Source organism: Passer domesticus, chromosome 8 (assembly GCF_036417665.1).
Source record: "Passer domesticus isolate bPasDom1 chromosome 8, bPasDom1.hap1, whole genome shotgun sequence".
NCBI classification, from domain to species: Eukaryota; Metazoa; Chordata; class Aves; order Passeriformes; family Passeridae; genus Passer; species Passer domesticus.
The window spans coordinates 5,428,228-5,451,575 of record NC_087481.1 but is presented as its reverse complement, the minus strand read 5'-3'; the positions used below and the strand labels follow the sequence as shown (position 1 = coordinate 5,451,575).

The window sequence follows — 23,348 nt, the reverse complement described above, 5'->3', positions numbered from 1 at the left end:
TTCCTCAATCCCCTCACAGAGATATTATTTTTACCTTTGTTCTTTTTTCCCTTTTTGTCTGTAATCTATTTTCAACAATTTGTTGTTTGTTTTTCTAGAGGAAGCATTCTGGTTGGTCCCGTCTGGATCGGGAAGTTCTTGGGAGCAGCTGTGGCGTGGATGGGCTGTGCCCTTGGAGCAGGCTGAGGACATCGTTTGGGACCAGCTTTTCTTCCAGCCATGGATGGCATGAGGTGGGTCCCCGTGTGCTTGGCAGGGTGGGATCAGAGCTTTTGGGAGATGGCAGCGAGCACAGGAGCATCCTGCTCTGGGCAGCTGCTGAGCAGGTGGATGTGCCATGGCTGGCTGCAGGCTGGGCACGTCCTGCCCTCCTGCCGTGCTCCCAAAGGCAGCACTGATGGGCAGCTCTGGGCACAGCTCTGGGCACAGCCAGCATGGCCTGGGCACTGCGGGCAGCTGGGACAAGGGGACAGGAGCCCTCAGCTGACGGGCAGTTTCTGCTTTCTCTCCTTGCAGCCGGGCTCTGCGGATGCTGAGGCTGCTCTGGGCTCTGCCAGGGCTTTGCTGGAGCTCAGCACCAGGCCGGAATCAGCCAAAGAAGAAATGGTGTCACCTGCAGCACAGATTGCTTGAGCATTTTGGCAACACAGCTGAAGTTTGCAGAGTGACACCTCCCAAAAATTAAACTTGTTCAATACCTTCTGAAATCAAATCAATCTGGGATGACTCCAAATGACATTTTTCAGCTTGCTCAAGCTGTAGCTCAGCCCTTCTCTGAACAGTTCTCTCCCCCACCTGCCTTTTACTTCTCAACTGCTCCCTTTTTTTCCCCAGTGAATTCCCAGCCCGTTGATGTCTCCATCACTTGCTGGCCTTCCTTGTTGCCGCTGACCACAAGGAGGGCTGAGCCCCAGGTTTAGGGACTCATGCTGTCACTGGATGAGGAGCAGCAATGTCTCAGAGGTCCAGTGGCATTTTAGTGTCATTCAGAGCCACTCTCCAGCCCTCAGCTCTCCTCACTGCTGAGTTCCCACTCCCTTTTCCTTGTCCTTGCAGCAGGATGAGCTCTGTGAATCCCCTTGAGCCTCCCCACTCTTCCCAGTCCACGCACCCACCTCAGTGAGGCTGAAGCTGAAGCTTCTCTGTCTCCTCTGGCACTCCAGTCCAGTCCCCTGTGTGGGGAGCCCCAGCCCCAGAGCACAGCACACAGCAGTGCAGTCCAGGCTGGAGCAGCTGCCCTGCAGCCCTGGCTTGGCTGTTTGTGGCAGCTGAATGCTCCCTGTTTCCAGCTGTCCCTGCAGGATGGCCCCAGGGCAGAGCCCAGCCGGGCTCCCACTGCAGCCCCTGGAGCTTGGGGCCAGACAGTGCTCCCAGAGCTGAGGTTCATGGGGAGCACCAAGAGCTGTGCCTTGCACTCTGTTGCTGTGTGTCACAGCACAGGCTGGCTTGTACTGTGTGATGGTACCAGCCGCTGGTGTGACTGACAGGGCCTCGCCCAGTCACATCTCTCCCAAGGCTGCAGCATTTCACTGCCCAGAATCTGAAGGGGCATAGAGATCAGACCCATGACATTTTCCAGACTGGGTTTTTCAAAGGCTCTTTGTAATGAAGGGCTTGAGAATAAGCGCTCTCTGTTTGCAGAGATGAAAATCAGGGTGAGTGGTCTCTTTGTCTCCAACCCACTGCCAGCCCCGGGCCAACGTTAGAGCCACCCAGTCCCTCACCCACCCGCCTTGTGCCTTCCCACTGCCTTGTCCTGTCAGGGCTTCTGCTGCCCCTCATCCCTTCATGGCCTCATCCCCTCAGGGTCTCCCCCAGCCCAGCCAAGCTGCCCGGCAGCAGCGCCGCAGCCCCACAGGAGATCCAGAGGAGCCCCATCAAGAGGCACCTGGGAGCCCTCAGCAATGCAGCCAGCAGCACACAGGCAGGAGCACACAGATGGCGGTTCCTCCCTGGGACAGGGCTTGTGGCCATCTCCAGGCACCGGTCTCACAGGGATCCCTGCAGCTCCGGCCTCTGCCCACCTGCTCTGTTGGCAGCACAAAGGCTTCAGCAGACCCACCAAAGGCCAAGGGGCTTCTGGCCATTTTATCTGCAACACTGCACGCCTGGGCAGCTTGTTGAGCCCAGACACCCTTTTCCCCCTCTTCCCCTATGCCCTGCAGACCCTGGGCAGCAAAAGAAAGCTCCTGGGAGTCTGTTTATTACAACACATCCTATATTCATATACTAAAGGAAAAAACAAGAAGAAAAGAATAATCTTAAAGAAATGGAAAATTCCTGCTGGCTCAGGTGAGCCCAGCAGACAGAGCCTCTGGGATCAGCTCTCTGCAGAGCTCCAGCAGCACAGCCAGCCGAGCCCTGACAGACGAGGCCGTGTCCTCCATGCCCTGCGGAATTGATTTTGCAGCCTCTGGAAGATGGAATATCGCCCACTCTGTAGTGCCCGGAGGACATACAATGTTTGAAGTGCTGCATCTGACACGGCACTACTGATGTCCTCTGTCAGGTGTTCAAGGGCTGAAAGAGAGAGGAACAGAGCAATGGTCAGATCCTGGATCTGCAGGGACCTGAGGAGAGCCCCCTGCTAGGGCCATCCCAGCCCGCTCTAGCCATGGCCGGGAGGGAGCAGGGAGAAATGGGATCAGACTGAAACTGCAGGCCACGAATGCCTCAATGGCCCTGAAATGTCTGTGTGCTCTGCCCACGCTGCCCCTCGTCCGCACAAGGAGCAGAGCCCTCGGCAGCCGGGGTAGGGCTCACAGCTGCCCCCGCCAGCCCCCGCTGCCAGCCCGCTGCCCTCACTCACCGCTGCAGATGAGCTGGAGCTCTTCCCTCTTCCCCCTCAGGTGCCGCCCGGCCATGCCTGGGAACACAGAGCCTGTCACGGCGCCAGTGGCACAGCTCCCTGCCAGCGGCGCTGCCGGCGCTGCGGCCACACGCCCTGCTGGCCCGGCAGGGCTCAGCCTGGGCCACGCCGCACGCTGCCGCCCGAGGGCACGGCTGCCAGAGGGCAGCAGCAGTGCCTGGGCCAGGCGGGGCTCCACAGTGCCAGGCCTGGACGGCACTGCCGGGGCAGCGGGCAGGGCTGGGCCCGAGCTGTGGCGGGGCGGGGAGGGAGCAGATAAAATGGCCATGGGCTCGTGGCTCACCCATGAACCTGATGGCCGCCTCTCGCAGGGACTCCTGTGGGTTCCGCAGGTACGGCAGGGCCCGGCGCAGGTGCTCGGCCACTCGGCTCGTGTCCTCTGCCAGCTGCAGAGAGCAGCATCAGGGAAGGCTTGGCGCGGGCTCAGCCACTCAGCCAGGCGCTCCCTGCGCCCAGCCCCGGCCTCCCCTGCCCGCACAGCCCTGAGGCGCGGCCAGCAGCCGCTGGCGCCGGGCTCTGGAGGGGGCAGAGGGCCGGCTGCTGCCCGGGGAGCCGCACTGCCATCCCATCCCGCAGCCCCACCGGGCCAGGGCTCCATCGGCCCCCGGCTCGGGCCCACAGGAGCCTGGAGAAGAGCCCGCCCGGCCTCTGGGTGCAGCAGCGGGCAGGGGCACAGCTGCCAGCACCGCACACTGAGCACCGCGCTCAGGGACCTTCTCCAGGCTGAGGCTGGGGCTTCCAGCACGTCCTTACCAGGCACTCAGTGAACTTCCACAGCTTCTTGTCCTTCACCAGTTTTTCAAGATTGCTTCTCTTCAGGAACTCCACCACACAAAGCAGTGTTTCCAGAGAGGCCTGGGGAGCAGCAGAGACGCGGAGATGGCCCCACAGCCCAGGGTGCAGGACCCGCGTCCCTGTGCCAAGGCCTGGAGGAGGCTGCAGCCTGGCAGGCGCCAGGGCAGGAGGCAGCCGAGCCCCCTGCCAGGGGGACAGCAGCAGCCCACGAGTCCTCACCTCTGCCACACACTGATTCTCATTGTGGCAGTGGAAGAAGAGTGGCAGCAGGCTCTGGCGCAGGTGTGTCTTCAGGGCCTTTTTTTCCTTTTCCTGTGGAAGAGTCACCAATGTTCGGAAGAGCAGGATGGAGAGCAGCTGCACCTGGATATTCTCCTGTATCAAAGGAAGAAGAAAAGACCTCAGCATCAGCTGCACAGGGCTCAGCTTGGCGCAGCCTGCAAATCCACAGGGCACAAAGTGTCTGGGCAGCACCCAGTGCCCGTGGCTGGGGGCAGCAAGCCTTACATGGTCAAAGAGTGGCAGGAGCGCCTCAACCAGCTGCAGTGCCATGGGGCTGGGTATCAGCATGTCACTGTCCAAGATGATAAAGCTGAGTAGCATGACTGTCATGCTGACTATCTCTCCATCTGCGTCCCACAGGAGCTCCACAAGACTTTCAGTCAGGCTCCACATTTTTTTGCTCTATGCGGAACACAAGTTTGTGAAACACCATCCATCCTGCTGCCACAGGGCTCAGAGGCTAAAGGTCTGTCCCGAAGCACTCAGGCAGCTGAATCGGGAGGCAAGAGAGCTGGGAGCATCTGCCCCAGTTCCCAGAGCCCAGCCAAGCCCAGGAGATGTATTTTCTAGCTCAGCCTCAGGCGCTGCCCCTTTCTCACCATTGAGGGATCATCAATGATCTCAAAAAGGACCCTGAGTGCCAGGCGACGCCTCTCCCTGCACTTGCTCCGCAGCTGCCTTGACAAGATTTGCTGGAGTCTGTTAGCACCATGTTCACTCAAGTCCAGCAACTCGAGGACCTGAAAGGCACAGGGCAGTGTCAGGGGACCCGGCCGGCAGGAGCCCAGAACCACACAGGGCTGGGCCCAGGCAGCAGCACAGGGCGCGGGCAGCTGTGGCTACGAGAGGGCAGAGAGCTGGGAGGCAGCTCAGCGAGGCAGCGCTGGCCATCAGGCTCACCTCCGCAAGGAACGTCAGGGCAGGCAGCTCCCAGTGTGGCTCCTGGGTGCTGAGCAGCCGGAGCAGGTAGCGAATGATCTGGGAACGCAAGGGGATGGAGACACAGGACATCTCCCTGGCAGGAGAAAAAGTAACCAAGACTGTGGGCTGGGGGATAGACCTCTGCCAGGACTGACTCACAGAGGTCTGGTCTTTCCCCAGCATCCTGCATGGGGCCCTGGGCTATTTGGGAGGCGGCTCCTTATGGGCACCCTCCTCTCCCAGCCTTTTCCACTCTGCTTGGCTGTCCCTCAGTGACAAGGCCCTGTGGTTCATGACCACAGGGACTGTGTGGGGCTCCCTGGGCGCAGTGCACGAATGTCAGAGGCAGTGGGGAGAAGGGAGTCTCACCTGGCCAGCAGACCCACGGCATAGTGGTGGGTGTCAGCACACAGCAGCGTGTCCCAGCCACACTTGCGTTCCATTGCCACCACCACATCCTCGTGCTGCATTCGGCAGAGCAGGGACATCAGGGTCCGCACTGCAAACCTGCGTGCAGAGCAAAGCCCAGGTCACGCTGGAGCACTGGCTCCTGCCCAGGGATGTGGCAGGGACAGGAGGAGTGGGATGGAGCACCTGTTGGGGCTGATGGTAAGGCCGTATTGCTGCTGGCATCCCTTCCAGAAGGTATCGACCTTCTCTGGCATATCCAGAGTGCTGAAGAGCACTTGGAAGAGCAGATGCACAAAGAGGCGGGGGAAATACACCATCACAATACGTGGGATACAGGGCACCTGGAGGATCTTCCACATCACCACAGTTGCCTGCAAAGCCCCCCGAGACAGCGCTCAGTGCTGAGGTGTCCGTGTGGCAGGGCCTGAGCAGGGGAGGGAGAGGCCCGGAGAGAGGCAGGGGAAGCACCGGGCCTGGTGCCCCTGAAGCTGCCCTGAGGCCAGGTTTCAGCCCAGCGCCTGAGGCAGGGAGATGCAGTGGGGGAAGGAGGATGGAGAGCTGCTGGAGAGGCGGCTTTGGGGCCAGCAAAGGCCAGTTGCAGAAACTCACAGCCAGGACAAAGACACCCGTTTTGTCCCCATCCGAGGTGCACGTGCTGTGCTCGGGCCATCTCCTCAGCACATCCAGGAGTATCAGCAGCGCAGGCTCCGCAGTCCTGGACGAGCACATGATGCTGTTCCACATGGTCAACGCAGCTCTGTGGGGATAGAGCTCTGTCTCAGGGGGGGCTCAGACACAGCACCATGGCTTGGGCAGCAGTGGGGACCTGAACTGGCTGCCAGCTCTGCCTCTGCCCACTGTCCCTGGCCAGCAGCAGCCAGGCAGCCCAGCCCTGTGGGGACAGGCCCCTGAGGGGCAGCGAGGGGGCATGGCAGCAGGCTCGGGGACTGACATGCCAGGGTGGCAAAGGGAGCAGCCAGAGGGCCCTGGAAGTCTCTGTTGGTCAGACACCTGGGACAGGCTGTACAGGCTGATGGGCTGGGGAGCCCTGAGCCCTCCGGGCAGGTGGGCCCATACCTGTCACAGGATGGGGCCACACGCAGGAGCGTCATGACTACATCAGCTGGCTGTGCTTTGGTGAGATACAGCAGGGTCCTGTTCAGCCTGTGCTCTACAAACTGATTGGCCATGAGCCACTGGTGGATGTACCTCACCATGGCGGGCACCTGGAGAAGGCACAGGGAGACTTGGAAAGCTGCCAGAGGGAGGAATGTTGCCAGCTTCCCCAGGGAAGTGCTTCCCTTCCCAGCACACTGCCATGGCCTCAAAGGCGTCCAGCGACCAGCGGGTGTGGCTTGGGAGGCCAAGCAATTCCTGGGAGGATCAAAACCTGGCCACAGGCTGCTTACTTGCTTTGGATTGCAAAACCCCTCCTGTACGAGCATGCTCAGCAGGGCAGCACTGGTCTTGGTTTTGAAGATGTGCGAATATGCTCGGAGCCCAGCGCACATGGTGCTGGTCTCTTCCTGTCGAATTCGCTTGATGAATTTGCAAACCAGCTGTAAGAGAAGGGCAAGAAGCCAGGGATGTTCCACAGAATGCTCCAAGCGTGGTGACAGCAGGCCCAGCCCAGGTGGGGATGGCTGCAGGTACCTGCGCTGTTCTGCGGAAGCGGCCACGGGCAGGGCCCTGCTCTTGTGTCTGCCCCACGGCTGCATCTGGCAAAGAGCGAGTGCAGCTAGAGCTGAGGGGCTGCGGGAGAGGCCAGAGAACACAGCCCAGCCCTGCGCTCCCCAGGCAGGGACAGCCCCGGGATGCCCCAGGGGATGGAGCATGGCTGCTGTGGGGTGTCTGCCTGGCCCCTCTTCCGTCCTGTCCATGGGCATGTCCCCAGGGGATGGGATGGGATGGGATGGGATGGGATGGGATGGGATGGGATGGGATGGGATGGGATGGGATGGGATGGGATGCCAAGCTGGCTGCAGGCACCAGTCCTCTGGCCCAGCTCTGCCACTCACCCTCCTGTGGCAGCTCGAGTGGCACCACCTCTTCAGTCTCCTGTGCTGGGGCAGCTCCAGGGCCTTCTTCCTCCTCCTCCACCCAGGCCAGCTTGGGCACTTTTGGGGGTCTCTGCTCCATGTCAGTGACTGGATTTGTGGCTGCTTGCAGTGGAGATGCCTCGGAAAACCTCAGAGTCAGCAAGTCCTGCAGTCGTGCCTGGAAGGCACCTTCAAGAGAGAAGCCTCAGGGAGGCCAGGGGTCAGTAAGTCCTGTGGTTTGGCCTCGAGGTCAGCTGCAGAAATAATGTCTCGGAAAGGCTCTGGGTCAGACACGAACGAGTGTGCTGTGCGGGGGCTCCTCACAGCACTACTCTGCTCCCGTCCTGTCCCGTTGTGTGCTCCGAGCACTGTGGCGTGGTCTTGTCACCTCCTGCTCCTATGTCACCACGTGTCACAAACAGCTCTTGGACACCCGTTCCATGCCACGGTGACCATGCTGCACTGTGTCACAAAGGGCCCCTGCACACACTGCCCCCTGCCCTGGGGCCACCCCCAGCCCACCCAGAGTGGCCCAGGTTGGAAGGAATCCCTGGTCCCAAGTGTCTGAGACAGCCCGACAGAGTCTTTAGGAATGGCTCAAACCATCAGCAAACACTGCCCTGCTCTGCGGGCTCAGGGCAGCAGAAGGAGCCCCCAGGGCTGCCGACACAGCCGTGCTGGGAAGGGCACGGGGCCTTCCACAGAAGCTGGCACGGCCTCCCTGGGACATGTCCCGGCTGGTGGCCATCCTAAACCCGCAGGTGTGACCCAGACAAGCAATGTGTGGGCCAGGGCACAAATGCTGCTCTGACCCCTGGAGCCAGGGGAGCACTGACATCAGCAGGTGTGGCAGAGTCCCTGCCCAAGCATACCTGCTACCCCCTGAGCCCTGGCAGTGCTGCTGTCCCTCTCCTGCACCAGAGACCTGTGCCCCCGGGGGGCTTCTGTGCCTGGGGCAGCCAAAGCCCATGTGCACTGGGGGCTGTGCTCCTTCCTGCAGGGGCTGTTGGCAGGAGCACCCGGAGCAACTGCTGGCAACACTTGGTCTCAATCAGAAGCCCTACATCCTGAAATTATTTTCTTATTGAAGTAATTTCCTTCAGCACAAAAACACCTTAGTGGGGTAGGCACAGAAGAATCTGGCATTTAACAAGCCTCACTTCAGGAAAGCTTTACTTCCCGTTGCTCAACTCAAGTAGTTCCAAAAAGTTGCAAACTTCCCAAATTGATTGGGATGACCTGAGAAGGTGAAGAATTGGAATTTTGCTTCCCATCTCAAAGCATCAACTCATTTGCATTAACCTCATCCACTGAGAGTCACTTTACAGAACATAACACTACACAGAGGCAAAAAAAAAGGGCCATTCTTTTGGTTTGCAAACAGTTTTCTGTGAAAGGATGATATTATCCAAATTCTCTTAAGGAATAAAAGCTCTCAAGAAATGAAAGCCCACTCAGTGTTACAAAAGTAGCCCAAACAAATGAGTAGATGGCAAAAGGGCTAATCCTCCCCCTGGTACAGTTATCTCAGTGGCCAGTAAAGTACAGCTCTCCCATCTTGTTCCCTGCAGGATAATCAGGACCATGGACAGGAAAAGTCACAGATAGTCTTTCTGCCCTTCGTAACCAAAGCTGTGCCAAGCCACAGATGCTGCCTTCAAACTGACTCAAATTCGAGCCAAGACCTCTCACCTTCCAGACGACGCCTTCTCCAACACCCCACCAACACCAACTCCCCAAACTCCCCCACAGAAGCTGTTAACACCCCGCCAGGACCCCCAGCTGTCCCCGTCCCTCCGCAGAGCTTTCCCACCCTCCAGCAGACGCCCTGGTTCCCTGCACGTGCTGTGGGATGGCCCTCAGGAGGATCTGCTCCAAGGCCTTCCCCGGTGGCAGCTCAGGCTGCCAGGCCTGTGGTTCCTGGATCACCCTTCCCACCGAGCCTTCCTGTGCACGGCTGTCCCATTGGCACCTTTGCTCAGCTCGGACTTCTCCACTTAACCAGGACTGTTGGTCAAGGATCCAGAGCAGCCTGGCCAGCTCTTTCTCCAGCTCCCTCTTTACTCTCAGGGCAGGTAGAACATTCCACAGGAAAGCAACAGGTGCCACAAGGAGCAGGCAGCCTCAGGCACCTTTGGCAATGAAACAAGGCCTTTGTTTGACATAAGTAAGCACAAGGCATTCACATTAGTAAACAAGTAATTAGCACAGACAGACATAAGTACTTAGCACCAATTAGCATAAGAAAAACCTGGCTGGCCTAACTTGACCTGAGAGTGACTTGACAAAAAGCTTTAGACATAGTCTACCAGAAGAACTAAGGGGAAATACAGAATCAGCCCAGTGCAGAGAAGGCATGAGGAAGACTTTGTGCTTTTTAGGGCATCGAGACTGCTTCTGGCCAGTATCTGGACATCAGCTTCAAGTATAGGAATCTGACACAGTGTATTTTGAACCCCCTGCCAATCAAATAATCTCAGCAGCATAAAGATGGATGGTGTGTTTGATGCAATTCCTACATCAACCCACTGAAATTTATACGTGGCAGAGAAATATTTTAGTGGGGGGCAGACTCCTGCCCTCCTGCCAGGTCAGTAAAAGGGCCAATTTCTTTGAATGAGGGAGACCCCTCAGGACTGCTGTTTCCTGAGGGAACACCGTTGGCCTTGACATGTAGGCACCTGCACAAGCTTAAAATCAGCTGCCTCAGCTTCCAAGACCTCTCTTGGCCAGCATCCTGATGTGGATGCAGGACTGCTGTGAGGCACTGCTGGGACCCAGCGGGACAGGACCGGCTGTCTCATGTCCACGTAGCACCCTCTGACACAGCCAGGGTCATCCCAAAACCAGACAAACGCTCATGAGTCAGCAGAGGGGAGCAAGGAGCACTGGGCTCCTCTCAGGGTATCTCAGCAGGGCTCACTCCACAACACACCCCCAGTTTAAGGCCTGCTGATGCCCAGCTGCCAGAAATGCCTACCTTGTTCTCTCCAAGATGCACAGAGAGAGCCAACGAGCAGGACACCTGGGGAGGCAAACCTTGCAAGCCTTTTCTGAGGCCAGGGACACACCAAGACTTGCCATGCTGCCTGACCCACCCAGTCTGTGCTGGCCCTGGGCCACAGCAGCTTCCACCAAGCAAGAGGCAAATGCATCTTGCCAAGAGTTGAAACACAGCAGACAGGGAAGATGTGAAAAGTGTGTGCGTAAAGGCCTTTTAATTCACAGCTCTCAGAGAGTTTTGGAGCTTGTGGCTGGACAGAGATTCTCCTGCTCACACCTCTGTCCAAAGTGGGGGAAGACACCCTGCTGCAGGTGCTTGGGTTGGTCTCCACAGGTCCAGGCAGATGCCAAACCCGCTCTTCACAGCCTTCTCCCTTGCCCTGCCCCTCTGCCAAGTGCAACAGTCCTCAAGGACTGAAAGGACCACAGAGAGCCAAAGGGGACACTTTTACCTACCTCACTGAGAGCTCCCTGGGAAGCATTTCCCTTGAGAAGCAAGCCCCTTTCCTTCAAAGGCATTTCCCCAAATGCGTAGCTTTCCTAGGGAACAGCAACACACCCTTAAGAAAAGCTGCCAAGGCTGAATGACTTCAGGTCCTTTCAGGACAGGCACTCCAGCTCTAGCTCGTATTCCCCAAGTCAGTTTCCAGGTGGAGGCTCAGGCATACAGCCCCAGGCCCTCTACAAACACAGGCTGCTCCCTGACTCTTCACCTCCTTCAACTCTTGCCTGTGGTCACAGCAGCAAAACCAGGCTTTTCCAGCCAGACAGCAGAGCCCTGTCCCTGCAGGATGCTCTTGCCAGCACCTTCCAGGACTCTCCACTGCGCACACAGTGCTTTTCATGCCTGCACCCAACAGGCTTTGGAACACAGAGCACAACCTGGCTGGCTCTGCCAGCAGCACACCACAAACACAGGCGGAGGAAGAAGCAGCAGGGTTTGTTTGGCGGCCATGCCCCAGAGAAACTGGAAAGGTGCCCTCCCTCTGGTCTCACTTGCTTGGCTTTCTGACTGGGTCTGAGGCTGGGGCTGCCATTCCCTGGTTGTGGGGACCAGAACCACATCCAGGATCCCAGCACTGTCTGACAGCGCTCTGTGCACTGGCATGGTCGCACTTCTGAGTCTCGGGCACTGTGCTGCTGCTTCATTTGCCCTTAGGCACACCCAAAGCTCTCTGTTAAGCCCAGATGGTCTCTGGTTCTGCCCTCTTCCTGATCCTGTGCAGGGATGGAGCACTGCTGTGCTTTCAGCAAGCTGCTCTTGAAACCATCCAGCATTTCCAAGCTCCTTTGCCCTCTGTGGATGCTTGCCATGGAATCCCTCACAGCTGGGTTCAGAGCATCCTCAGGTTGGCTCTCCCAAAGTCCAGGGGCTCCAGGGTGCTCAGCAAGATCTGTAACTGCACAGTGTTGTGGAACTGGACCTTCAGCACAGGGATCTTTCCAGCCTGATCTGCCCTCGTTCCTCTGTGTCTGTGCACAAAACATGGCGTGGAAGAGAACAGCAGGAGGGGCCTGTGTGTCCCAGGGCTCTGGATTTGCATCGCATCAGTTCCACAGAGATGCAGGCAAAGCAAGGAAGCCAAACTGTTTATTAAGGGAAGGTGAAGCAAAGGGGTGAGCTGGGAGGGAAGAAAGGGGATGGGCAGGGTCTGAGGGCTGGAGGGAGGCAGCTGTCAGCAGGGAGGGAGAAGGCAGGAGCTATGGGAGCTTCCCACAGGCTCAGCTGTGCCAGTCATCAGCTGTGCCTGGAGCTCCAGCTGGTCTCCTCTGGTCTCCAGGTGGTCTCACCTTCCAAGGGATCTGGAGGTCTTAAAGAGACACAGGCTCTTCTGAGCCAGCAAATGAAAGTAGTTCTGCAGCTCTTCCCTGGAACATCACCTGAACAAATATGCTTATGTGGGAGGGGCTGTTGTTTTCACTCAGGGCTTGAGGGGCTGGAAGAGAGAGGAACAGAGCCACTGTCAGAACCTGGATCTTCAGGAATCCAAGGAGACCTTCCTGCCAGGGCCATCCCACCCAGCTCTTGCCATGCCCACAAGACAAGAGCAGCCAAGGGGATCAGCTGCAAGGTGCTGGCCATGAATCCCCTCACCCATGTCCCTAAAATCTCTGTGTGCTCTGCCCACACCACCCCTTGTCCACAAAAGGAGCAATGCCCACCGCAGCCGGGGCAGGGATTGCAGCTCCCTGCCCAGGCATTGCAGCTCACCCAGCCAGCCCCGCTGACAGCCCACTGCCCTCACTCACCCTCACAGAGGGCCTGGAGCTCTTCCTTCTGCCCCATCAGGAACACCCCGACATCCCTGGGAACACAGGCTAACCATAGCTAAGGCTGCTGTGGCTGTTATCCAGTTTGCTTTATGGTTAATAAGGTGAGGATTTAATGGATCTTTAACTTCCACTGCAAGGCAGACACATGGATTCAGAGCTATCACATGCTAACTATGTGGTTTTGGGGTTACTTTACAAATGGTACGTACTGTGACAAAATGATACCAGGGCAAATTTTCTCCCAACCTCTCACAGGTTAAGAAGGAAGTGAGTTTTTTGGGAGGTTGTGGTCAAACCAATCAGTGCTTGGATTGGAATATTGGCACCTGGTTTGGCCACTGAAGGTATGGACCGCCTCTGAGAACACAGGGGGTTAAAAGCAAGAACTCCCAGGAGAGCTCTCTCTTGGTCCCGGTCAGTGGAGGAGCTCAGAGTTCCCCTGCCCAGCCGGGGCTGGCTGGGGGAGGGAAGCCATGCAGCCGGGTGAGGTAGGCCGGAGCCTCGGGCAGAGGAGGGGGGTGAAGGCCTTGCAAGATGGAAGGGTGGAGGAGCCTGAGAAGCATCGGGCCCCCCTCCTACCCCCCTGGAGAGAGATAGAGAGAGAGAGCCAGTGCCTGTGCTGCCTTGAAATTCGGTATCATGGACTGGCATCGTGGCCAGCAGCTGTGGGAGTCCTGGGCAGACAGAGGCGAAGATTTTAACCCCTTGGAAGAATAATGGAAACCTTACAAATACTGATCGTCCTGAATCAGAATGAGGAGCGAGAGAGAGAGAGATGAAGCATGATGAAATGGGCAAGTGCGAGGAAAGTTGGAAGAGGTGAGAAGAGTCCTGGGTGGGAAGAGATGATGGAGTGGCCTTGAGCTGGACTCTTTCTTGTATGGCCATGGATGGACCCATGTTTTTCCTGTGACCCAGAGACTGTATTTAGGGAGAGGCAGCACCTTGGAGTCAAGAGTGAAGCAGTGGTGAGAACAGAGATGGGTGAGGAGGGTGTGAGATTCCCTCTGTCCTCAGAGAGGGTTTGAGATCTCTGTTCATGAGGCCCCTCAGCCCCAGGGGGTGAAATCTGGGGGGACTGATGTCCCAAAGTTGAGAGACTGCTGCTTTTGGAACTGGGTGGAGCATCCTTGAACATGGAACCCTAAAAGCAGTCCTGGCCCGTGTCCAGTGGTGAGAGCACTGGACATGAGGGGAGAAGTCACGAGGGCCGATGTTCTCTGGGTGGTGCCACAAGTGACACCGAAGCACAAGAGGTTTCAATTGTGTTTCCGGGGGAAGCCTGTGGTGCAAGGGGGGGACTCCTCTCTTCCTGATGGATTTGAGGGTTGATTATTTGAGGGTTGATGATGGACTGAAAGTTGATTATGTGAGAGATTGGTGACAGGGTGAAAATCTATGATGTTATTTTATTCTGTGGAGAAAATGGAGGGGAGGAGGAGGAATGTATTTGGAGGGATTTAATTCTTAGCTTTGTGTGTGTGTTCCTTTTTAGATATTGTAATTAATAAAGTGTTGTATTTTTCCCTCCATCCCCAAGTAAGAGCCTGCTCTGTCCTGTTTCCGGGTCACATCTCCCAGTAACCATTTTAGAAATACACCTTTCATAGAGGCCCTGGCCCTGTGCCAGAGTCAAACCATAACAGCCAGTAAGAGCACTGACCCTCATTGACACAGTGTGTGGCCACAGGGAAGGTGGAGAGAAACAAAATGGAAAATGGCACAAACAATAGGTTTACATTGTGGACAATATTAAAAACCAAAAATGCAGGGGAAAAAAGAACAAATGCATAACCAAACCCAAAAGAATTATCAAAGATTATTTATATTACAAATTATTTATATTATACAGCTCGTCTCTGCTGCAGCCCTAGCACTGCCACCCCCAGGACTGTGCCCGGCCCCGAGAGCACTCAGGCCCTGCAGCAACACCAGGGCCACCAGGGCAGCGGGGCAGGGCCACGGCAGCAGCACTGGCAACACCAAGTGCTACTGCTGCTGCTGGGCACAGCTGCTGTGCCAGCACTGGTCTGCCCCAGCTCTGCACACAGACATTCTTGCTGCAGCTCCAGAGGAAGCAACACAATGGCATCTCTGCAGAAAACTCTGCCAGGAGATCCTTTAGTTCCGTTAAAGCCACTGAGACTGCAGCCCCTCATTGATACAGTGTGTGGCCACAGGGAAGGTGGAGAAAAATAAAATGAGAAATGGCACAAATAATGACATTACTTTGTGGGCAATATTAAAAAAGTAAAACAAAGTAAAATAACGTCTAAAATAAAACCAAAAAGAAGTATTAAAAATTACTTTTATTACAATTGATTTGATGAAATTGGCCAGCAGTTTAATGTCCCTGAAAGCATCCAGTCGTCAGTCTCCACACTGCAGCCTTGAGCTCCTGGTTCCTCAGGCTGTAGATGAGGGGATTCAGAGCTGGAGGCACCACCGAGTATAGAACTGACAGGGCCAGATCCAGGGATGGGGAGGAGATGGAGGGGGGCTTCAGGTCAGAAAATAGAGCAGTGCTGATAAACAGAGAGACCACGGCCAGGTGAGAGAGGCAGGTGGAAAAGGCTTTGTGCCGTCCCTGCTCAGAGGGGATCCTCAGTACGGCTCTGAAGATCTGCACATAGGAGAAAACAATGAACACAAAACAACCAAGTGCTAAACATATGGAAAACACAAGAAGTCCAAGTTCCCTGAGGTAAGAATTGGAGCAGGAGAGCTTGAGGATCTGTGGGATTTCACAGAAGAACTGGCCCAGGGCATTGCCATGGCACAGGGGCAGGGAAAATGTATTGGCTGTGTGCATGAGAGCAGTGAGAAAGGCACTGGCCCAGGCAGCTGCTGCCATGTGGGCACAAGCTCTGCTGCCCAGGAGGGTCCCGTAGTGCAGGGGTTTGCAGATGGACACGTAGCGGTCATAGCACATGATGGTCAGGAGATAAAACTCTGCTGAGATGAAAAAGACAAAGAAAAATAGCTGTGCAGCACATGCTGTGTAGGAGATGGTCATGGTGTGCCAGAGGGAATTGTGCATGGCTTTGGGGACAGTGGTGCAGATGGAGCCCAGGTCGCTGAGGGCCAGGTTGAGCAGGAAGAAGAACATGGGCGTGTGCAGGTGGTGGCCGCAGGCTACGGCGCTGATGATGAGGCCGTTGGCCAGGAGGGCAGCCAGGGAGATGCCCAGCAAGAGGCAGAAGTGCAGGAGCTGCAGCTGCCACGTGTCTGCCAATGCCAGCAGGAGGAAGTGGCTGATGGAGCTGCTGTTGGACATTTGTTGTTCCTTGGCAAGGGGATCTGTAAGAAAAGTAATCATGGAATAGTTGGATTAGGAGAGGACTTTAAATATCCCAGCCCAGCTTGGGGCACTTTCCCCTCACTGCCTGCCCAGGGCTCTGCTGCCTGGAGCTGTCCCTGCCAGCAGCTGCTTCCCTGTGCCCAGGGCTGGGCCCTGCCAGTGCTGCCAGAGCCCAGCCCAGCCCTGGGGGCTCAGCTCTGCCCTGCAGACCCTCCCAGCTCTGGCACTGCCCAGGGGCAGCTCTGGCTCTGCAGGCTCTGATGGCAATGTCAGAGCAAACCTGAAAAGGCTAGAAAAGAGACCCTGATTCTGGGCTACAGGGCCCTGTGCTGATTTCTCTTACTGCCTGGTTTATTAAGATATGAGAAAAAAATGTTTTTATTTTTCTCAACATGGACTGAGAGATAAATATGTGCAATTTCCCATCTTGGTAATTCAGAGCAGTAGATTAAAAACAGGAATTCCCCTTTTATGCAGCCCCTCTCTCACTGTATAATCTACTTGGAAATGTTATGGAAATAAATGCCATGCTTGGAGCAGTGCTGAAAAATGCAGCATCATCACCACACAAGGAGAACACTTCCAAAACTTACCAGATATCTCCTTCCACCCCGATCTTTTCCCCCAGTGCTGGGATCAGCTGCCAGGGCTGGCTGAGAGCTGTCCCTGGCAGGCAGCAGAGTCCCTGCCCCAGCACAGCACCCTGGGCTGCAGGAGCCTGCTCTGCAGGACAGCCCTGGGCACTCCTGGCTGCTCTGCACCAGAGACAATCAGATAATGTACTCACAGGGTCTGTAGGCATTGGGATGTTCCAGCTTTAGGAGATGGCTCCAGGAGCTGCAGCTGCATTGTCCTTCAGCCGGAGGTTCCTGTGCCAAGGGCTGGCAGTGATTCTGCCCCAGGCACTTCCCAGCACCTTCCCAGCCCTGACTGATTGAAGCTCTCTGTGCCTCTGGGCTGTGCCCGGGCTGGCTGCAGGCAGTGCCCCAGCCCTGCTGGGCTGGCAGAAGAGCTGCTCATCAAGACAAATGTGCTTTTGAAGCTCTGCTTGCTTACCAGGAGCTGCCTCTGTGCCAGGAGCCCAGCCCAGCTCAGCAGCACAGACACAGCAGCAGGACTTTAATGACCCTCTGGGGCTTTGTGCTCAGGCCCTGAACATCAGTCCCTCAGAGGCAGCTGAAGAAACCTCTCCAGAACTCCAAGTCAGAATCACACTCCAAAGTTTCTTGGACTTTTAATGGGTCCCACTGAGGGACACGACAGAGAAAGTGTCCCCAGGCCCCAGGCAGAGCAGAGAACTGGAGGCAGTGATGACAGGTGGGGACCAAGAGAAGCCAAGTCTTGGTGCCCTGGGGCACAGCAGCAGGGTCTGTGCCACCAAGGGCTGGGAGGAGACACCTTGTCCTGAGGCCCTGGGGCCTCCTGGCACAGCCCAGCCAGACTGGGCACTGTCAGCCCCTTGTCCTGCCCTCAGCATCCCCCCCCTAGCCCACATCCCAGTGGCCTCAAGGATCTGCTGGAAGAAGTCCCTGGGGAGCCTTGCTCAGCAATGGCCCTGGGGGCTCCTGAATGCTCCCAGGGACTGCAGGTTTTTCAAAGGACTTTGGGTTTTGCTTTTGCCTTGGACTCTCTGAGAGGTTTGTGCAATCATGGCCTCCAATTATCTGCTGTAATTAGTCCCTGGAGAGGCTTTGTCAGTAACAACACTCAGTGGGGTTCATTAATGCTTCAAGGTACTTCAGTTATTTTAAGGTACTTGGTGTTTCCCTTTTGATACAGACTCTGTGAGAGGTTTGTGCAAGCATGGTCCCAATTATCTGCTTTAACAAGTCCCTTGAAAGCTCTGTATGGACACTCAGTGGGGCTCATTAATGCTTTGAGATACTCAAGGTTTTTAAGGGTACTTTTGAATTTCCTTTCTCACACTGAGTCTCTGAGAGGTTTTTTGTGCCATCCTGGCCTCCAATTCTCTCCTCCAAGGAGTCCACGAGGAGCCTGTGTTGGGGGTGGACCTCAGTAGGACCCATTCATGCTTTGAGACACTTCGGATTTTTTGTCTGACTTGGACTCGTGGAAAGGTTTGTGCAATCTCCTCTCAGGCTCTGAGGTTCCAGGCCTCAGCTCCAAATGCACCATGGGGCTCATTAGGAACAGGAAAGTCCTGGCCAACCATGGCTCTGCCTTGATTTCCCTCTGCTCTGGGGCAGTTCATTAGGTGGTTCTTTTTGTCTAATTATGGAGAAATATTTTAAAAACTTCCATAAAATCCAAATTGCTATTTTAATAGGTGCATTTTTCTCTTTACAGAAGAGGTGATTGCAGCATTCACTGATTGAAATTGATCCTGGGTCTCTTGTGAGATTGACTGGCCTGCTCAGAGAAGCCGTGCCTTGAGCTCTGACACAGTGTGGACAACCTTGCTCCACATTCCCCAAGCCCATGCTGTCACTCCTCAGTCACCTGGGACCTGCTTTGCTCAGAGAACTGGCTGCACACAGCCAAAGAGGGGTCATCTTCTTTTATATTTTGAAGCAATCTAAAACTCCTGAGTTTCCCCATTGAAAACAGACATCCTCCTCAAGTGTGTGCCAAGCCCAAGCTGCCACCAAGGAGGTACCCCTTCCCTAAGGCAGAACCCTGCAAGGAATGTTTTAGACACACAGGAAGTTCTGCAATAAACACAAATCCAGAGTTTGCTCAGGGAAGAATTAGACCAATTCCTGAAGGACAGACCAGCTTTGAACTCCTTGCAGCTGAAAGCTCCGAGTTGGGAGGTGTGGGAGAGACCCAAGAGTGAGGGAAGGGAAATGCAGAGCACCCAGCAAGTGCTTCGGTGCAGACAGGCTGTGGGGAAGGGCACTGCAGAGCTGCCCTGGGCCAGCTGTGAGGGTGGATCATCATCCCAGTCTGCACTGGGCCATTACAAGACACTGTTGGATGGACACTGCACCGACCCCAGCGCGCCAGCCCCTTGCTCAGGGCTGGTGTCACTGCCCAGAGCCAGAGGGGATCCCTTGCTAGGGGCTTGTGCCATGGCCACCTGCCCTGTGCCGCGCTGGCCGCTCAGGCACCAGGAACCAGCAGCAAAGGGCACTGCCAGGGCCAAAGGCCAGCTCAGCCAGAAAGGGGCAGTGCTGGCACTGTTTCCATGGCAGCCCTCACTGGGGGTGACACCTGGGTCACCTGTCCTGGCCCCTGCCATGGAAAGCCCTGGCAGGGACTGAGGGCACAGACACTGGCACTGAGACACTGCTGGGCCGCGTGCTGAGCACAGGGCTGAGCACGCAGAGATGGTTTTGTTCTTGCTGAGCTGCAACAGAGCCAAGGCCTGTCCTGCCCCTCCTTCAGCCACCCTGGGCAGGGGCTGGGGCTGTGGGGAGCTTGGCAGGGGACACAGCCAGGACAGGTGACCCCAGCTGACCCCGGGGATACCCCAGACCACAGGACATCATGCTCAGTGTATGAAGTGCGGGGAACAAGGAACACGGGGGGAATGTTGGAGTGAGGGTTTTTGCCTTCCCAGGTAACTCTTAGGCAAGAGGGGGCCCTGTTTCACCAGTGGGCAGGGTCAGTACCAAAGACACAGACACCAACTTAAGGAATCCTGTAATTTATATAATGCACAGCTGCAAAGAATTACAAAAGGATAAGCTTAGCAAGGCACATAATCATTAGCAAAGAATTACAAAAGAAGCTCAGCAATCCATCCAGTCATTACTAACAAAGATTGCCTGCAGTGATTAAAGAAAGGTCCATCACCAGTTACCCTCAGACTTTACCATCACCCAGATCCACACATCAGCTGGGGAAGCCAAGGACTGCAGAGCCACTCCCAGACACTGGGAATTCCTGCAGGTGCCTCCACCTTTGCAGGCAAGGAGCCTCCAAGCCCACTGTGAGAGGACACAGCTTTTACACTGTTAAACAAACAAACTGACATCACTGCTAGTGTGGGAACATCTGGTTTCATTCTCCTGATTGGTTTCTCCCAAAGCCTGGCCAGGGCTCAAGGAGGAATCAAGGGAGTTGACTTTGATCCTTCAGCCCCAAACAAGGCCAGAGGAGGCCTTGTCTGGTTTCTGAATACAGAAATAGAAACCCATGTCTTATCAAGGAACATATTCACTGTTCATAATGCTTTGTTAGGGAGTGGATACAAATATAACATTTGGTTGGAAGGTTCATCTAGAGATGAACTTTGCCTCCAGGCCTGTTCAGGCCTTGCTACTTGGATGGATCCTGAGACCTACAATGAAGTACAACCTTCATAACCATTCTTTCAATAGCACAGTTTAGGTTTAGATATTAGGCATAAAGGCATCTCCCCTTGTGCTTCAATTAAGTGTTGTTAAATTTCATTACTCAGAGCTATTCACATTCCTTTTCAAACATGCCTAAAGAGTTGCTACTATTCTCTCTTCTATATCAAATGCCTCTCTTTTCTTGAGACTGTCTCTTTTAAGACAAGTCTCAATATTCCACTTCCCATCACAAAGTGTCACAACAACTCGAACATGGAATGTCAGAGTGCACACCAAGTGCACACACTGCAATGATGACAGACACTGCCACAAATGCATTTCACAGCAGCCTCCTTTGGTAGCCATGAAGCCAATCCCACCAAGAAGAATTTTCTTCTTTCTGCCACTCTTCTCCTGCTCCTTCTGTCAAGGTGATTGCTGACTGTTGGCCTTCAAAGCCATCACTGACAGCAGTGCAACATTCCTGTGCCATGACAGCCCAGGCTCCTCCTTGGCCAGCAAGCAGATAATCCAAGGCCATGCGGTTCTGTGGAGTCCCCATTTGTGTTTGTTGGAGCCCATAGGATGTGCTACTGGACGTTTTAACAGCATCATTTGCTACTTCCAATAATCCTTTCAGCTTATTCATGTCAACTCCACAGGACAGGGCAGCACACATGGGGCACAGGATGAACCAGAATCTTTTGCTTTCTGAAACCCAAGGCACTCCTTGGGAGGAAAATGTTCTCTGGGCTCCAGGTCTTCCTTGTGGTTGTTGCTGAAGGACCCTAAATGGTGGCCCTGCAGCCAGGAGTGGGGTAACACTGACACCGACCAGCTCCAGCAGCCCAAGCTCTACTGACATGGGGAGTGATGGTGAAGCACAGAAATCCTCTCACACTGTGGCCTCTGTAACTAGAACAGGCTTCGGTTCTCCTGAAGGGAAATCTTAGTGAGTCCTGTCAAACGGATCATTGTATTCCTGTGTTTTCTTGAACTGTCCCTTCATTGACAGTTACGAGTCAGAGCCCATGGACAGAGTTCTGGCCAGCCCACAGGGTGGGCCCTCCAAGGGAACCCCATTCCTCCCAACTTCAGCTGAGAACATACCCAGCAATTACTGACATGGAGTACTTTGGCTACCCTGATCTTGAAATTTGCAGAACTAATCATTAAATTTTGATGACTAATCCCTTGGTGAAACACTGGAGGTGTTTGTGGCAAACAAAGATTCTGGCTGACTATCAAGGTACAACTTACAGACATCAACAGTACTTTAGTGACACTGTTCTTAATGTTTTCTAAATCTCATTCAAGATAGGAACAAAAATTGTGTTGTCCATGGAGGTGGTGCCTTTTTAACTCCAGAATAATGCCCCCAAGTCCTTTGCTGTTCAGCTTTACCATGTTGTCTGTGGCTAACAAGGCTTGGTGGGGCCCTTTCCCCTTTGGCTGGAAGGGGGCCGGGTCCCAGTCCCTGAGGGCACCCAGGCTCCTGGATGGAATTTGCGTGCAAGTCCCTCAGTGTCACAGCAGCCTTCACAGGGAGCCCTGTGGATCAGAGCATTTTCCAAAGGGGCCATTGGGCCAAACAAGGAGATTTGGTCTGGCAGGATGTGTAAAACAGTATCCTGTAATACCTACTTGTTCTCACACAGAATACTTGTCTGCAGGGACATATTCCCATTGTTCCTGCCCAGGTTTCAGGATTCAATGCTGTCTTTCCTAGAAGCTGCTCCTTCAGCTGCCTCAGGAGGGCCTTTTGGCCTCCGGGCCCACACTGGCTCCATTATTAAGACTGCTGGATCCAAACCATTTATCTCCACAAATGGTAATGACTGGAGGTGGATCTCCTTTTTTCACAATCATTCTTAAAATTGCAATATCAATAATTGTGCTACCCTGTCATGGGGTTGATGTAATTTCTCCTTTATATTCTACATCAATTCCTCCTTTCCTCCTGCCATGACATGAACACTTTTCAAGGCCAAGCTCCAAGCGAGCAGTTACCAAACCAAAGTGTCCTGGAGGAATCTGAATTCCTGTCTCACTGTTGACAGCTCTCATTTGCTTCTGATTTATCCTCATTAATTCCAATGCATGAAGGTCCAGCCCTGCAACCTTTGGGCTGGCCCTGCCAGGGGCCATCACACCCAGAACAGTTTCCCAGGCAGTCCAAGCCTCACTGCCCATGGTTGTAGTTGCAAATTGGGTGCAGCTGTGCACAGCCAGGGGTTTCCATTTCCCCAGTGGGCCATTGTTAAGGGTATGGAGCACATCTGGGAGATGGGTTCTCCATGGGGACAGGTTCCCATCTCCTCTTTTTTTCAACTGCTCTTTTAACAACCCCTTCACCTGTTCAACAAATCCTGCAGCTTGTGGATAGTCTGGTACATGAAAAACCCTGCAGTCTTAATCACGGTATTTTTCACAGTAACAGACAAAGCACTCTGCATCACAGTATCAGCAAACCCTGTAAAAATAGACAATTTCATCCCCTCCTCCTTTTTTCATTGTATACAATCTCACAAAGTTTACTTCTGACATTAGGGTCCTGGCCAATCCTTTTCTGTAGAGTGTTTAGTGTTACATCCCTGAGCAGCCAAAGCTACCAAATTAGGATTGTCAGCACTATTTCACATTATTACTATTTTATACATTGATATAGATATTGATATAGAAATATAGATATAGATAGATAGGTATAGACATACATATAAAACATATATATCAATATATATATTAAGGTCTTATTATACTATAAATATGTACATAGTTATTTATGATATTAATATTTCACTTGCACAAATGCATCCAAGCTCAAGATTAAAACCTTCTTCTGTTGCTCCATGTGGGAGCATTCCAACAAGAATTGTTCCTTCTGAAGGTGCTATTTCCAATGTACTGTTAACTAATTCATCTTTGTCTGTCCAGGCCCACAAGTTGTTTTCCTTTTCCGTATGCAATTTTTGGATACATTTTAAGACATCCAGGAGTTCAGATTCTTTTAACCAACTGCCCCACTACTCACACGGTGCCCCGACCTCAGCCCACTCCAGAGCCAGCCAACTCCAGGGAAGGGCTTCCCATCTGGGAATTTCTGATGGCACTGATTCCTCACATTTACATTTAACAAGAGACATTTTGCTGTGATCTGGCCAGACTCTGCCAGTTTTGTTTTACCAGTGGGCAGGATCAGCACCAAAGACACA

At 54.4% G+C, this 23,348-nt stretch overlaps 2 protein-coding genes and 1 long non-coding RNA gene across 3 annotated transcripts in view; 1 reads left to right on the top strand and 2 right to left on the bottom strand.

Annotated features, from left to right (window-relative positions):
* Positions 1–23,348, top strand: part of LOC135306179 (zinc finger protein 850-like) — a gene marked incomplete at its 5' end in the record, with an annotated part of 412,436 nt that overhangs the window by 192,903 nt on the left and 196,185 nt on the right. The window contains 1 exon segment of the mRNA XM_064429767.1: positions 13,788–13,794. Within this exon segment, the coding sequence (XP_064285837.1) occupies positions 13,788–13,794 (7 nt within the window).
* LOC135305783 (uncharacterized) lies at positions 11,452–12,934 on the bottom strand. Its single transcript, XR_010366768.1, has 3 exons — positions 12,571–12,934; positions 12,112–12,257; positions 11,452–11,907 (listed from the first exon to the last, which is right to left on the bottom strand). It is a non-coding gene; the product is annotated as an uncharacterized LOC135305783 (long non-coding RNA).
* LOC135305623 (olfactory receptor 14I1-like) lies at positions 14,886–15,871 on the bottom strand. The gene has a single exon (XM_064429360.1). It carries the CDS (start codon positions 15,869–15,871, stop codon positions 14,939–14,941), a length of 933 nt encoding a protein of 310 aa, XP_064285430.1. The 3' UTR covers positions 14,886–14,938.